Source organism: Pagrus pagrus (assembly GCF_965226575.1).
Source record: "Pagrus pagrus genome assembly, chromosome: 13".
Classification (NCBI taxonomy): Eukaryota; Metazoa; Chordata; class Actinopteri; order Spariformes; family Sparidae; genus Pagrus; species Pagrus pagrus.
The window spans coordinates 2,887,348-2,903,807 of record NC_140197.1 but is presented as its reverse complement, the minus strand read 5'-3'; the positions used below and the strand labels follow the sequence as shown (position 1 = coordinate 2,903,807).

General features: G+C 41.9%; 1 protein-coding gene across 1 annotated transcript; it reads left to right on the top strand.

Moving 5' to 3' along the window:
- Positions 1-2,914: 2,914 nt before the first annotated feature.
- Positions 2,915-16,460, top strand: LOC311267603 (cytosolic phospholipase A2 gamma-like). Its single transcript, XM_084370757.1, has 20 exons — positions 2,915-2,988; positions 3,356-3,536; positions 3,967-4,077; positions 4,744-4,886; positions 5,067-5,253; positions 7,373-7,475; positions 7,697-7,837; positions 8,649-8,714; positions 8,793-8,858; positions 8,945-9,094; positions 9,210-9,344; positions 10,372-10,437; positions 10,516-10,581; positions 10,668-10,817; positions 10,933-11,067; positions 11,770-11,853; positions 11,986-12,140; positions 15,083-15,254; positions 15,335-15,503; positions 15,949-16,460. Exons 2-20 carry the CDS (start codon positions 3,360-3,362, stop codon positions 15,977-15,979), a joined length of 2,307 nt encoding a protein of 768 aa, XP_084226883.1. The 5' UTR covers positions 2,915-2,988; positions 3,356-3,359; the 3' UTR covers positions 15,980-16,460.

The window sequence follows — 16,460 nt, the reverse complement described above, 5'->3', positions numbered from 1 at the left end:
AGACATTACCACCTGAATATGTTGAGGAATAGTTGTGGATGTTTTGTGTTCTGTGCAACATTTCCATCATATGAGGAGACTGTTGAAGAGTGAAGCATTGTGTTGCAAAAGTATAAAAATACTAAACCAGATCAGTGAAATCCCCACTTTCTTCCTTTTACGATCAACAGTTACAGCAACAAGTTTCCATCATTATCAACTCAAATCATCAGTTTTCACATTCAGAGTTCATCAGTTTAAATGTTGATTTTAGATGATTTGTGTCACGTTATCAAACATAATAGTCCTACAATATTTACAACATCACAGATATTTTATTCTGTGGCCGTGTGCACCAAGTACAGAAACAACTAGTAGACTATTGTCATAGATCCTGACTGATTTTCTCCTTTTACACCCAGAAAAATGTTGACATGGTCTAAGTCTCTGATATGAAATCACTCAAATGATTCATGTTGAAACTATAAATGCATGTTCACGTTGATCTGAAGATCTCCTGAAAGTTCATTAATCTTTAAAGGCACCCTGTGTTGTTTGTGACCACTCTAGTGCAACGGGGCCATGTTTCTACAGGTGGGCAGCATGAGGAAGTAAATACATGTGTGCTGACTGACACTTTCTGGTGGTAACACACCAACAGATGCAGCGATGTGTCAGGAAACACTGTGAAGAAGACGACTGGCAGCAAGTAAACATGGATATTGTTGTGGAGACAGAATGAAGACTGAAGAACCAGAGAAAACATCAACATGTGTTGTATTTAAGAAACAATCAGGAGAGAAATGTTATTTTAAATTACCACAAATGTCCATGAGACTAATTCCTGCTGAGTGTCTGAACAAGATTCATGAGAAACATTTCTTTAAATCTTTAGTTTTCTCTAAACACAGTTTAGTGTCAGCTGTTGCTCCACACTTTTACTCTGTTGGATTGAGCTCAGAATGACAGTCCAGCTGCTTTTACTTGACACAAATTGATTTTTGATGTGGATTTAGCAAAGTGAGACTTGGCCTGCTCAAGTTTTAGAGTCAGAACAAACCCAGACAATAGTCCAGTCACTTTTATTTCTACAGAGACAAATGATAACAGAAGTTATCTCAGGGCTCTTTTCATATAGAGCAGGTCTGAACTGGACTCTTTATAACATTAACAACGACTCGATAGTTCATAAAACCAGTGGCAACACTTTTAAATTCTCATGTAACTGCATGTAGTGATCACGGCTCCATACTGACCTTCAACTGGGACTTTAACTTTGTAGTTGTTCTGAAGGGGAAAAGCCTGAAGAAGCACTCAACATAAACAGACATGAACATAAAATACATCAAAATATAATAAAAATATGTCAAACAAACACTAAACCCAGCACAAGCTCACCAAAACAATCTGCAGGCCTATCATAATTACACTTGAGATGTCAGTCAGAAAGAAAGTATTGACGTCACCAGTTCAGTTCTGACTGCACACAGAAACTGGATCCATTCACACAAACCAGTCTGGGTTCAAACTGTGGAAATGGCGACATCTGCTGGCAGAAAGCAGCTCCAGCAGGAGCAACAGAACATGAACGGTGGTGATGACGTCAGCTTCAACAATGATTTGTGTGAGAAAAAGCTCCACAGGTTGACTTCATGTGTCTGTGTTGATCATGTGATGTGAAAACCAGCAGGGTCACACATAAAACTCTGATGAACTTTACTTTAAAGTCAAACACAGGATTTGTGTTAATGTAGCCTTAACTTCATGAACCCTCTGTTTAGAGCGTCAGTATGAGGCTGAACTGGAAATATCAACTTCACTTTCACTTTTTAAAGTGCTCACATATCTCAGTAAAACATCAAACATCCCTGCATTAGCTTCTCCTCGCTAACCGAGAGGTTATCAGTGTGGCATCAGTTGAAAGCTAATCTGGCATCCTGTCAATAAAGAAACCAGTTCTTTCCAGTCGAGCTGAAAGGGAGAGAAAACAGTGAGGACTTGACTCTGTGATGTCACTCTGCCATGACGGAGGAGAAGCTGGAGTCCAGACTACAGCAGACAGTGGGTGTTGGTGGAAGTGCTGTTATTCTGAGTGAGGTGTGTGATGATTTGTGTAAATGATGCAAGTTTAGAAGACAGTGGTCCTGCTCGAAATTATTCAGCGATTAATCATTTGTTTAAAAAGAAAATGAGAAAGTGGAAACACCTGAACCCAACAGGAGGCAGGTCAAAACCTCTCAAATACAAGAGGTGACACAGAGCTCTCATTCATATTAATGACGTGCTGCTACTTCAATAAACCTCTTAAACTCTGCAGCTCCATCTATACAAACTCATGTTGAAGCCAAACAAATAAAAACTCACAACAACTGATTTTAGATTCAATTCAAGATCACAAAGTTTCCAAAGCTGCAAACATGTCAGGATGAATTTTTTGGGAAATGTGAAGAAACGTTATTCTTATTCTGGCTGTAGGGAAATAAGTTCCTTAAAGTAGAATTACTGAGCTGTTAAAGCCAAATCTTTGCAGTGTTAAATATAAATATTCCCAGCCAACAGAATCAAATGTCTTTTCGGTGTTGAGGCTGTGAACAATGGATTTATCTTTAGTTTCGCTCATATGTTCCATTAAGTGTAAAGCCCGTCTTACATTATTACATTAGAGCGCTCTCACGCAGCTCCGTGGTGGAGCGCACAGCTGGAGTGCTGGAGGCCAGCTGGATGTCTTGACACTGTGTTTGTGACGTCCCCAGTGCTGACGCTGACATGTTAACGTTGTTTTATTTGATTTAATAATTCCTCAAGTTCACTGCTGCTGCCGTTCTCCTTCGCCTTACTGCCCTTTCATGGCGGCATCTCTCCAATCGCTGTGCAAGTGTCGGCTATTTGCACACGGCACAACACCTGCCCTTATATGGTGTTCAGCGGGCATCACCTATGCTAATTACAAACAAGCAGATCAAGTGGGATTGATCGTTCAGCACACCTGGGTTGGAGCAGATTTGGATGGTAAGAACGTTTGGTGCGTCTGGAGCGTGATAAACTGTGTAAATAATATGACACTCATTATTATTAATACAACCGACACACTTCTGTCAGCTCAGTGGCAAAACGACCTCAGACTGGTGTTCACAATCAGAGCTCAGTGCACTCTGGGCACCTCTGCACCTTCACAATGTTGTTGTTCACCGCAGTGTAGCAGTGATAGGAAGGACATTTAGAAGTGTGTGATGTTCTCCATCCAGATGTGTTGTTACTGTGAGATCTTCTGATGTATCTGTCACTGTTAATTAATCATGGCTATCTGTGATAACAAGACATGAAAAAGGATGGAAGCTCAGATCACTTTGTGAGCCTCACTCTGTCCACCTTCAAGCATTATGTGTGGAAGTGTCCGCTGGGCTGCTGGGCTGCTCTGTGCCTGGACTGTGATGTTAGGACCTATGGGACAACCTGTGGACAAGAGGGAGGACAAGTCAGCCGTCGCTCCTCAGATGCAAGAGCAGAGGGAAATGAGGATGCCAACCCCTGCACCTATGAAAGATTTCGCTGCCGAGGTGAGGGAATGAATGTTTCAGTAAATGCAGTGTTCTGCTGCCCCAGTGGAGGTGCTTGTTATCATGTGGACACAGCCGAAAAAGTTCTTAAGAGATGTGTATGCTGTTTGGAAATGAATCATTTAGAGTTGGATGGATTTTTGTTTCCAAGTCTACAGATTTGTCTTTGTGAACAACTTATTGTTGTGTTTGCAGTATTTTCTGCAATAACTTCATTGATGTTTTTGTATCAAAATGTATTTGAAACTGAGGATCAAGCTGTGTGGAAATGTTTGTGTGCATGATGTAAAAATGATCAGCAGAACAGTTTACTGTGGTGTCTTTTGCCACGTTTTCATACCTTTTTATATATAGTTATGGTATGAAATGGATTTATCATCTTAGTTGTGCCTTTAATAGACACCTTGCATTACCACTCTGTGTATTGCAGCATTATGTGCGTCAGTCTGAGTCGCTGTCTGCTGCAGAGAAGGAGTTTGTCCTGAAGAGGAAAGAAGTTGCACTGGAGTCACTCAACAGGCTGGGAATCAAGTCCACATTGGTATCCTGAAGAAACGTGACTCCTAAATCTGTCAGGAGCTTACAGTAGCTTTCTCTGTCTGTCTTTCTCACGGTGTTTCTTACATCAACACTTTGCACATGTTCCTACATCTGAGAATGAATATTCAGTCTGTCATCACTGTGGCAGTTTTTAAAGGAGAGTAAGTGAACTGTCATCAACATCAATAATTATTCCACAGTCATTTTGAATCAACTTTGGAGTCTACAGCCGTGAGGCAGTACTGAAACACAGCTGTGCTAAGAAACTAAATGCTAACATCAGCATGCTGACATGCTCACAAGGAAAGTGGTCAAATGCTGATGTCACAGCGGTGTCCTCGGCTGTCACATTGGTGCAGGTTGTTCACCAGGAAGAACGCAGCTATCAGTGGAACTGAACCGGTCACGCCTAATGTTGAGACATAAGTTGTAAATCAGTTGTTCAAACTAGATTAATGCTTTTGGGCAAGAATTTGCAAGGGGTGTCGGTCTCTTCTGTAACTACAGTGAGATCCAGAGGGACACGGTAACAACATCCATGACTTTGGTGAACAGTAATAATATCTCTGGAAGATGTTGTCTTGTCTCTGATGGCAGAAAATATTGGTATTTCTTTCCATCTCTGCATTCATCTGTCCCGCCTTTGTAACCGTCTCTTTCCTTCCAGGCTTCTGTTCCTCACATCGGCCTCTTGGCGTCAGGGGGAGGTCAGAGGGCGGCCGTGGGTCTGGTGGGTTCCCTCTATCAGTTGGAAAAGGAAGGTCTGCTGGACACTGTGCTCTACCTGGGAGCAGTTTCTGGCTCTGCCTGGTACACACACACACACACATGCACGCACACACACACACACACACACACACAATTCTTCACACTATTCGTTCTGACAGTTGTTTTTTTAATTGTATTTTCTCTCTCTCTCTCTCTCTCTCTCTCACTGTCTCTCACTCACTCACACTCTCTCTCTCTCTCTCCCCCCCCCCCCCCCCTCAGGTCCATGTCCTCCCTGTACAGTGACCCACAGTGGAGCAGCAACCTGGACGGAGCAGTGTCCAGGCTGTCAGGTCCTGGGGTGCAGATGGACCAGGCTCTGGCCTGGTTGCGTAACAGGTCAAAGGAGGAGGACTTCTCTCTCACTGATGTTTTGGGGCTCTTAACCTCTGCTGCGATCGTGAAACAGGTACACCACAAACATAGAAACCAGCTGGGTGGACTACATTTACAGAAGCCTAACAACTACTACTAAACCTAACTGAAGGACAATGGAGGACATTGGTGGGTTGTGAGCATAATTCACATCTTAATATATGATCATGTCATATTATTGTTTGGTTGTGAGGTTAGTGAGGATCTTCACTGTCCACTGTAACACAACTGGCAGAAGACGTATTGATAAATTAACAACCAATATGGTTTTGAAAGATAAAGACACTGGTGAAAGGAGCAGTTGAAACTAAGATTTGCTCGACATGAGAGGGGTCTTAATTCAATATTCTTATATTATCTGGCCTGATCGTCTTGCTGTACATGTTTGGTGGCTCTTTCTTGTATCTAACGCCCCCCTCAGGATATCAGCACACAGTGCAGGTTTGAAGGTAGAGATGATTATATACAATCTGGAAAGCTTTGTTCTTTGTATTTGGTAAATATTTCTCACTTGTTCGCATCAGAAGCTTGGCTGTTTTACTACAAAAACTCCCTTGGCAGCCACGTGATAATATCAGAAAATCAAATACTTTCCACCACAATCCAACTAAAACAACAGTTCCAAGGAATGCTTGGACTATCTTCCTGAGTAGACACATCTCTGTGTAGTCTTCTGAAAAGCTGCATTAAAGGGGCACTATGTAGTTTTGGAGAATAAATTCAAACCCAAGATTTAATATTTACAATATTAATGACACACAACACTGACATATTATCACCTTTGAGGAAACATGCAGCTCTTTAGCTGCTAAATGCAACACCATGTTCACCAGCTTCTCCGTCTGCTGTTTTGTGCTGAGAAGGTAGTGTACAATGAGTTTTTCAGTGCACACTGTTGCTTGCTGCTGCTAAAAAAGCAGGTTGATGAGAGTGAATGAAAAGTCAAATTGTGGGTCAGAAAAGTCAAACAATGATCTCAAAGAGCTGAGGGGAGCTGCAGAGGTGAGTGAAGCTCTGCTGGTTCATCACTATGTACAACACCTTTCGCTTTATACGTACAGTAGTTCATTAGTTCAAAATTACAATTTGGTTTTTTTTTACCTTGTGAGTCAGCATGTGTGTGTCAGCATGGCCAAATGTAGAGACACCTTTTGTTGCAGGAAATACCACAGAAGTAGGTTTGAGCATTTTGCCAGCTGTCTGTCTGTGGCTTATAAAAATGCCAAACTCAGTGGTTATCTGCTATCTTACACATGATAATTATGTTAAATGTATCATTTCTAATAAGATCATATGGAGTAGTGAAAATAGAAAACACTTTACTGATCAAATTTGAGCATTTCTCTAAGATGCAGCATTTATGTCACAAGTTATACAAACTTCTGACCGACCACTTTTGGCCCTGGGGTCATTTCCAAAATATAAAGCCCAGTTTTGTATTGCAATCTTTATTTATGTGTTTGCCAGTTTTATTTTTGAGGGAGCAGCACATGCGCCATAGCAGGTTGAAAATGTTATCACATTTGACGGGCACGTCCCAGCTGCTGTACTACTACTTCTGACAATAATGCATTCTGAGGCACAGGCGTAATTCCCAGGGAGGACGGGGGGCTGGCAGAAATATGATTTGTCCCCCAATTTATATCTCTGTAAAATAACTGTGTAATTGTAATAATATTACGAGCACACAATCAAAGCACTTGTAGCCCTCAGTGGTGGCACATGATGCAGGCGCAGTCTGTGTGTGTGAATCTGCTGTTAGAGGTCAGACCTCCAGTAGTACTCAACAGGTTCTCCTCAGGAGAACAGCTCATGTAATTGTCCCTTCCAGTGGTGACATTAGATATTTGCCCCCTGTTATGGGGGTGTCCGTTGGTGCACCTCAAATGACGTGATGCTCATGGGATGTCTCCTTAAGGATCAGTGCCACAATAATGAAAATATCAGTACTGGTTGAGAGTTAAAATAATAAGGTTTAATCTTCTTAAATTCGAGTGGCTGCATTTCAAAAGGTTATGTTGGTTCTCACAGTTACATATCCTGATCAACATGACCTATTTTATTTCATAGTGATGTGTTTCGCTCAAAGAGACACAGAGAGAACATTATTATCTCTCTGTTCACAGTTCACTGACCTGATGCTTTCTTTACAGTTGGATGTTCGACATCTGTCCGAGGATGGTGTGAACACCTCCAATCCCTATCCCATCTACAGCGCAGTGAACAAAAACTGTCTGCAACATGGCCTTAACGAAAGTACTCAACACACACACACACACACACCAATGACACAAATATACATACAACTCAAAACCTCTCACACTGCAACAAAAAGATGCAGCTTCACACATTAAAGGAACACAGACTGAAGCTGCAAACGAGCACTGACTTCAGATTTCCACTGTTAACCCCTCATCAGATTTATAACCGTGGTATGTTTAAGTCTTTTTGTTTCTGTCTGTCTGTCTGTGGCTCAGCTAAATGGTTCGAGATGACTCCTCATGAGATTGGCTTCACAGATCTGGGTCTCTTCATCAACACCTCACATCTCGGCAGCAGAATCTATAAAGCATATCCTGAAGATAAAGGGCTGGAGATGGACATAACCAAGCTGCAAGGTGCTTCAGCCTCTTTTTTCTGCCGGAAGCACAGCATCTTAAAAACAAGGAGATCTGTCGACAGCAACTGTGTGGAAGCCCAGAAAGGCCATGATAGTGTCTTTTTTAAGTTATCTCAAGGACACACAATAATCCTTTCTCTGCTGTTCTCTAAAAATATCTTGTGCTTGTTGTTTTCTTGTGAAAACGGTTGACTGACAAATTTGTCTTCAAAGTTGAAGTCTGGCTTGTTTTTTTAACCCTCAGACACAATGCTGTTTCCTTCTGTGCTTAGCTAATTGAGTTTTGTTGGCTTGAGGCTTGAGACCATACATTTATAATTAAAAGCCTGCTTTACAAACTGGGATTGTGCTGTTTGAAAAACATGAAATGTGACCAGCGAAACAGATCAAATTCTGTTGAGGTGCTTTATGGGAAGTGTGGGATCCATTGATTTTTGACCATTGTGAAGAATGCTTCAGTGACGCTGGTAGATTCTGTTAAATGTGGGCATGCCCTGCCTAGCATATTCCTCTGTGCTAAGCTAAGCTAACGGATTTTTGGCAGTAGCTTCATTTTCTTCAACCTTCTCATCTAACTTTTGGAAAGAAAGAAAACGGGTGTATTTCTTAAATAACAGACCTTTTTTTTGAGGGTGTCACAAGTCAAAAAGGTTGACATGAGCTCCAACTTAACACGCCTTGGTTCAAATTCTCTCATTTCTCAAGTTTGCGTTCAGTTGGTGACATATTTTTGACTGGAAACTAGACAGTGTTATCGTTGGCAGATTTTTTACAGTGTGTTACCTGTATGTGTGTGCTTTGTTATACAGGTCTAATGGGCAGTTTTGTAGCAGATGAAAAAAGTCTTACATACTATATGCCTGACTGGCTGAAAGGTAAAAAAACAAACGGGCGATGAAGTAGCTGAACATTTTGAACTGCCGCAGTAGAAATGACAGACTGTGTGCTCTCAGGTCTGGTGGGTACAGCAGCTACTGATATGAACATCTTACTGGATGTGGTGTCTCTCTGGACTGAAGGTACCAGGTTTATAGTGTATAGTAATAGCATATTGATAGTTCATGTTATGTGTATACAGGCATGTATAATTCTATTTCTGTTTCAGAACCACAGCAGGTCAACAGTTCCCGGGACGTCTTGGACTATTTCATGAGTGGGTACCACAGTGTTCTGAAGCTATCAGAGCTGATCAGAAAGACTACAGAGGACCCCACTGTCTTATCTGGGCTGGACAACCTGCAGAAAACACTCATAGGTATTACTGATAGTAATGATGGTCTCAATCTATAACTTTACCTATCTAGAAAAGGTTTCCTGGGCGATCACAGTGTTCACTCAACAATGAACCTGTATGAATTCTTATTGTACAGAAAATCTGAACCTCATCCCCACTGCATTGTTTAATAAGAGCAGCCCAGAACTGATCCTTGAGCTGTGGCGTCAGAGCATGGCACCCTTACAGACTTGGATCCAGAGTCTGATTGAATCACCAATCCAAGAGAACGGTCAGTGCCAGAGTCATAATGTTCTTTGGTGCAACCATCCCCTTTCCTGTTAAACTTACAGTATATGTGCTCTGTGTTGGGTTCATCTACATAGTCAAGAAAAACAAGGTTAAGACGATATTATAAAGATGTTGCAGGGGGACCTGTTAGAGCGTCACTCGATATCCTGACCTTGTGGAAGGTGTTGTGTTTTTAATTTGTTCCCAAAACCGAAGACACATTTTGTCCAATGTAAAAAGTGGATTGGCTGTGGAATCGGCCTAACTCCCTGATTCCACGGGGCACGTATCACACAGATTCATATTCCATTCATTGCACTGTACAAAGCGACATCTTCAGTTAACTGCTAGCAAAACTCAAATGTTATAATGGTTAGCTTTAGCTGCATCAGTAGATTCAGCCTAATTTTCTCATGATGAATATATCCTTCAAACACGTACTGTAGTCCTTGCTGTCTTGAAGCTTTATTTCCTGACTCTTAGAAACTATCCAGCAAACACGGTGGCACCCAGCTAAACGAGACAGCTGTCACCATGTTTCTTTTTGTCAAGCTTGTCCAACCTAGCAACAGTAACAAAGGCAGGGTGAGACTTAGGATTGGTCAATTGTCTGCAATGTCTTGACCAGTGCAACTGCTGTTTCTAACATCTGTAACACATAATTGCACAGAAAACACTTCTACTAAACGGGGGTCCACTGCATTTTACAACTAGTAGCTACAAAACTAAGTACAAGTGATAGGCAGGACCTGTAACTGTAATTACCTGTAAATAAGTCAGATTTAAAGTGGCATCTAACTTTTGGAAAGAAAGAAAACGGGTGTATTTCTTGAATGGCAAACCTTTTTTTTGAGGGTGTCACAAGTCAAAAAGGTTGACATGAGCTCTAACTTAACACGCCTTGGTTCAAATTCTCTCATTTCTCAAGTTTGCCTTCAGTTGGTGACATATTTTTGAATGGAAACTAGACAGTGTTACCGTTGGCAGATTTTTTACTGTGTTTTACCTGTGTGTGCTTTGTTATACAGGTACAGTGGGCAGCACCGTAGCAGATGAAAAAAGTCTTACAGACTATATGCCTGACTGGCTGAAAGGTAAAAAAACAAACGGGCGATGAAGTAGCTGAACATTTTGAACTGCTGCAGTAGAAATGACAGACTGTGTGCTCTCAGGTCTGGTGGGTACAGCACCTACTGATAACAACAACTTACTGGATGTGGTGTCTCTCTGGACTGAAGGTACCAGGTTTATAGTGTATAGTAATAGCATATTGATAGTTCATGTTATGTGTATACAGGCATGTATAATTCTATTTCTGATTCAGAACCACAGCAGGTCAACAGTTCCCGGGACGTCTTGGACTATTTCATGAGTGGGTACCACAGTGTTCTGAAGCTATCAGAGCTGATCAGAAAGACTACAGAGGACCCCACTGTCTTATCTGGGCTGGACAACCTGCAGAAAACACTCAAAGGTATTACTGATAGTAATGATGGTCTCAATCTATAACTTTACCTATCTAGAAAAGGTTTCCTGGGCGATCACAGTGTTCACTCAACAATGAATCTGTATGAATTCTTATTGTACAGAAAATCTGAACCTCATCCCCACTGCATTGTTTAATAAGAGCAGCCCAGAACTGATCCTTGAGCTGTGGCGTCAGAGCATGGCACCCTTACAGACTTGGATCCAGAGTCTGATTGAATCACCAATCCAAGAGAACGGTCAGTGCCAGAGTCATAATGTTCTTTGGTGCAACCATCCCCTTTCCTGTTAAACTTACAGTATATGTGCTCTGTGTTGGGTTCATCTACATAGTCAAGAAAAACAAGGTTAAGACGATATTATAAAGATGTTGCAGGGGGACCTGTTAGAGCGTCACTCGATATCCTGACCTTGTGGAAGGTGTTGTGTTTTTAGTTTGTTCCCAAAACCGAAGACACATTTTGTCCAATGTAAAAAGTGGACTAGGCTGTGGAATCGGCCTAACTCCCTGATTCCACAGGCCACGTGTCACACAGACTTAGGATTGGCCAATTATCTGCAACCTCTTGACCAGTGCAAATGCTGTTTCTATCTGTACCACATAATTGCCTAGAAAACACTTTTACTAAATGGGGGTCCACTGCACTTTACAACTAGTAGCTACAAAACTAAATACAAGTGATAGGCAGGACCTGTAACTGTAAATACCTGTAAATAAGTCAGATTTAAAGCGACATTGATAGTTTTTTCTGGCACAAGGGGGCAGTGCCACAAGACATAATACAACCATGAAATATATCACCTTAACAAGTTGTTGTGGCTCACCATGTTGAACCACAGCAACCGGGAATGAGTTCTGTATTTCTTCCTCTGACATATTATTACAATGTGTGATCACAAAGCTCAACAATGCAGCTTAGAGTTCTTGCTTGTTTTCTCAGCCTCTTGGCTGCTCCAAAAAGTCTTCCCACTGATTTGGAAATGGGAATGGGGAACCACTGAAAACTTCCTCTACCAATACACAGGTAAATTCTTGTCACTGCAATTATCCATACATTTATTACACTTCCAGTCCTGTGATTTTCCAGACTAATGGTGGAAAACAACAGAATGAGATCAAACTGTTGCTACATTGTGATTTTCATGTTGCTGGAAAGGTGCTGTGGTGCCATCTTGTATCAGATCTAAGCAGCACTTGCAGCTGATAGACGCCGGTGTGATGCTCAACACACCCTACCCTCCCTTCCTGGGAGAGAAAAGAGATGTAGACCTCCTCATTACTCTGGACTATGGAGCAGGCAAGCCTTTCGAGGTGAGGCATTTGTAAAGTGAACATTTGTGGTAACTGGTGTGTGTTGTAGATAGATATTAATTATTAAGTTATTAAAAGACCATATTCACAGGGCAGCCATTTTCTACTGACATCACGCTCAGGGTGGGAAGCTCTAATGTGGTACAGTGTGTCCAGGGCTCGTGCCTTTCATTCAAATAAAAATAGACGTGTGCCAAATGTAAATCGTAATTTGGAGCATGTGTTAATAGAAAATTCCGCCCAATCAGCCACTACTTTTTTCAATAACGACAAAACAACAATGTCAAATAGTTTCTTCGCTGGACCAATGCTGTGTGAACCATGACAAAGCAAGAAGATTAACCAATGATATCTGTTGATAAAGTCACAGTATCCACTTTTCAGCATGATTGGATCTCTGAATGGGGAGAATGGACCAGAACATACTTAGAGCTCTGAGCTAGAGTCTGGCAGCTAGGCAGAAAATGACAAACCGAACAGTCTACCCTGACTTTGACACAGTGCTTCTTCTCATGTCGTCACCACTGTTATCCCTCTCCACAGCGCTGTGTCAGTGCTAGTTACAATCACTGACTGGCTACTCAGCACGAGACCTAACGTTAGACAATTGTTACGCGGTACCAGTCCATCTATCTCCTCACAGAAGACTTGCTGGCAGAACCTTGTGAATATGTTGCGCTGACCAAACAAGGTGGGCACTGAAAATCCCTACTGAAAACAGAAGGAGTAGAGGTAGTTAGCTCCATTTGCTGTTAGCCACCGGTTAACAGCTAATGGAGCTAATAGCTTACAGCTAACATTAAAAACAATACAGTACAGAAAGTTTCTGTTCAGACAAACATGAAGTGTTTAACAGTGAACTGCAGTTAATGTGACAACACAGCAAGTACACACTAAATACATGTACTGAAGTACTTAGCTGAGTACAGTTTGGATGTAAAAGTACGGTTGGAGTTACAGACACTTTACATCATTTTAACTGCTATCAGAGATGAAAGTAACCAGAAACAAGCAGTGAGCATTAGGAGTAGAGGGTCCTCAGTGGAACGGCAGGGCAAAACTCAGGAGGGACATCAGGCACTATTTCAAGGTAAAACAACATATTTGATAATCCATTGGCTAATGTAAGATAACAGCTAACATTAGCATTTAACCACTTCCTAGATAACTTCACCATTTGATGTGTAACAGTGTAAGTGAAATTTACTTTGAAATGTTGGACACATGTTGGTTTATGTAAGCCTTGAATTAAAATGCAGCGGATGTAATCAAGCTTGCAATAGAACGTTAGCCAACTGTTTTGTCGCATCTTTACCCGACCTCAGAAATGTTCTGGAGTCAGTAATGTTATGTGACATACAAATCACATCAAGGAAGGGACTGAGGGGACGAAGTGTGCTGCCACCGCTGTCCATCAGCAGAAGTGCTCGATGGTTCATCATTTTTGTTCCTCAGAACAAGCTTGTCTGACAAAGTGGCCAGAGTGGACAGGGTAAGAGAGGATAGGACAGGATAGGGTAGGATACAGCAGGGTAGGATGGAACAGGATAGGATAGGTCAGGGTAGGATAATACAGGGTAAAAGAGGAATAGGGTAGGGTAGATAGGACAGGATAGGTTAGGGCAGGGTAGCATAGGACATGACAGGATGGGACTGGGTAGGATAGTTGCTGGATAGGATAGGTTATAAAATACTGTACCATGAATGTCCATCTGGATTGTCACTATCCATTGTCTTTTCAGTTGCTGATCAATCAGGATGAGGTGAAATGGTTTGTCAGATTCCCAATACGGTTGGGCTGACCGCCATCAACTACTAATCCCTGACCATTGTAACATCATGATTTAAAAGGCTCCCCACCAGAGAGCACAGTTAAGTGGCGTGTCCCCTCAGAGTTGCCGTAGGTCAAGAGTTGTCGTTTGTGATATGTGGGAGAGGAAATGAAAGAAGTATGTTGCTCTCAGTCCTGCCCGTTTTACACAGAGTTTTCTTAGCTTAGCTTCCTTGGATAGTCGGCCAATGTTGTTTTAAGCATATGAGGCTGAACAAAGCTAAGTTACAGACATGTGGTGCACAGACAAGGATGCTTTTAAACCTGGCACAGGGATGTATGTCAGTGGTAATGAGAGATGGCTTCCTCTGCAGGGTGAGACAGTTGGAGTTTCATATCCGAGCAACAGTGGGGTACAATGGTGAGCTAATATAATAATAACTGCTGCTTTAGGACAACACTGAGTGGACACGCTGCCTCAGATTCATAAACAACGATGTCATCGTCCATGGGTGATGTCTGCCGAATTGGCATATGATAATGTCTACAGTGAAACGTCTTCATATGCCAATTCGTCAGACATCGCCCGACCCTAAATTCCCTGTTTCCTCACAAAAATGACCATAGGTTGCTTCTGAAAGCAGTTTGTTACAACACATATTTGCATTTCTTGTACTGTTAGTGGTTGTGGTAATTATACAGCTGCAAAAGAGGCAGTGAGGAGAAGTAGTATGAACAGTGTATATTGAGAGGAATTGGGGACGGATGGTTGGGTTAAACAAGCACAGGACTTTCATTCAGGACACCACTGTTCATATCCTGTGTGAAAGCAGAAGTCAGAGGTGAGTTGTTTTAACCTGCTAACGTAATCAATTAACATAATGTACAGAATACAACATTGGTTACTTATGTAAGGTAGATTGGTTTGTAACTGAAATTACAGAGTATTGTAGTTCTTATAACCCAAACCACAATGTCCTCCTACACCTAGCAAAGTTGTTTTAGTGCACGAGGTACAGGTGTTGAAGATCCAGTACAGCTGTGGCTGGTATGCTGCAACAGCAATGTTGTTTTGTGTAGCTTCCCTACAGTGTGATGTCAGAGGAAAATGGCCGCCCTGTTAATATGGTATATGGAGCCTTCATTCATGATCTGAAACTGTCCTCTGCAGACTCTGACTCTTGCCAGAGACTACGCAGCTGCCGTGAAGAAGCCTTTCCCAGAGATAGACGAGGAAATCCTGGAGGACAGAGACTGGCCGAAGGACTGCTACGTGTTTGAGGGAAAAGAGAAGGAGCCCACCATCGTCTACATGCCGCTCTTCAACAGAAACAACTGTAAAGGTCTGTTAAAGCCAAGCTCACAACACCAAACACTCATGTCAAATATGTCTGTGATCGACCATGGCTTTTTTCTGGTCCAGATGCGATGGACATCAAAGCAAAGATGAAGGAGTTCTCCACCATCCAGCTTCCATTCAACCGGGAGAAAATTGAGTTTGTGTTGGAGACGGTGAAAGCCAACGTGAAGAACAACAAGGAGACTCTGCTGAGGGAGATTTACAAGGCTGCTCTCCGCCGACTAAACAAGAGGTAGGGTGGAGGATGGAAGACAGTCCATTTTTCTATGAATGAGCAAAAGTGAATAGATGAGTGAAGATTTTAAGGATCTTTAACTTTTTTCTTCATCACCTCCCATCCCTCTTCTTCTTCTTGTCTTCTCCTTTTCTCTGCTTCTTCTCCATCCCATTCCTCTTTCTTCTTTTCCATCTTTTCTCCTCTTTATCACCCTTTCACCCCCTTCCTCTCTTTCTTTCTCTCCCTTCTTTCTTTCCTCCTTTTTTCCTCTCATCCTTCCTGTCCTCCACTTCCTGTCCTCCACTCCTTCCTCCCCTTCCGTTTCTCCTTCTTCTTACCTTCCTCCTCCTGGCATTCTCCTGCTTCTTCTGATGCATGCTCATCTTATCTACTTCTTTTCCTCCTCCTTACACTCTTCCTTCCACCCTTTTATTCTCAACGTCTACTTCTTCTTCTCCAGCTACAGGTCATCATCAATGTCTGACATCTAAACTTCATGGAGTTTGCATCAAACAAGTGCTGAAATCGGAAAATATTCTTTTCATTCATTTGTTTAATTTCTCCATTATTAAAACACTGTGTTGCGTTGTTATTCAAAGAGTTGAGTCGAGCTGTAAAATGGAAACCTTTTTTATGTCTGGTCATGACTAATGTGTGCATGTACGCACAAGTCCTGTAAAATGCGGGTGTAGTAACGTTAATGAAACACCAGAGGTCTGTCTATGTTCACTGTGTTTTCACTCACCAGTGAAGAGTTTCTCCTGCATCACAGCCATAGTCAGAACCCTGATAGACACAGTGACGTTATGTAGAATATGTTAAAGCTTTAGAGAATCGATATTGTGCTCTATTGTCCTCCATGTTACAACTGTGTACCTGCTCACTCTCAGAATTGTGAACACATGTTTTATATTGCGATCAAATTAAAAATATAATAAGTACGTTTCTGCCTTTTGAATGTCTAAAAACGAA

Excerpts from the sequence above, each read along its gene's own strand:
- LOC311267603 (XM_084370757.1), top strand. The coding sequence starts at position 3,360 with ATGTGTGGAAGTGTCCGCTGGGCTGCTGGGCTGCTCTGTGCCTGGACT. Across the intron at positions 15,255-15,334 it reads CAACAGAAACAACTGTAAAG|ATGCGATGGACATCAAAGCA; the intron begins GTCTGTTAAAGC and ends TTTCTGGTCCAG. Across the intron at positions 15,504-15,948 it reads CTCCGCCGACTAAACAAGAG|CTACAGGTCATCATCAATGT; the intron begins GTAGGGTGGAGG and ends CTTCTTCTCCAG.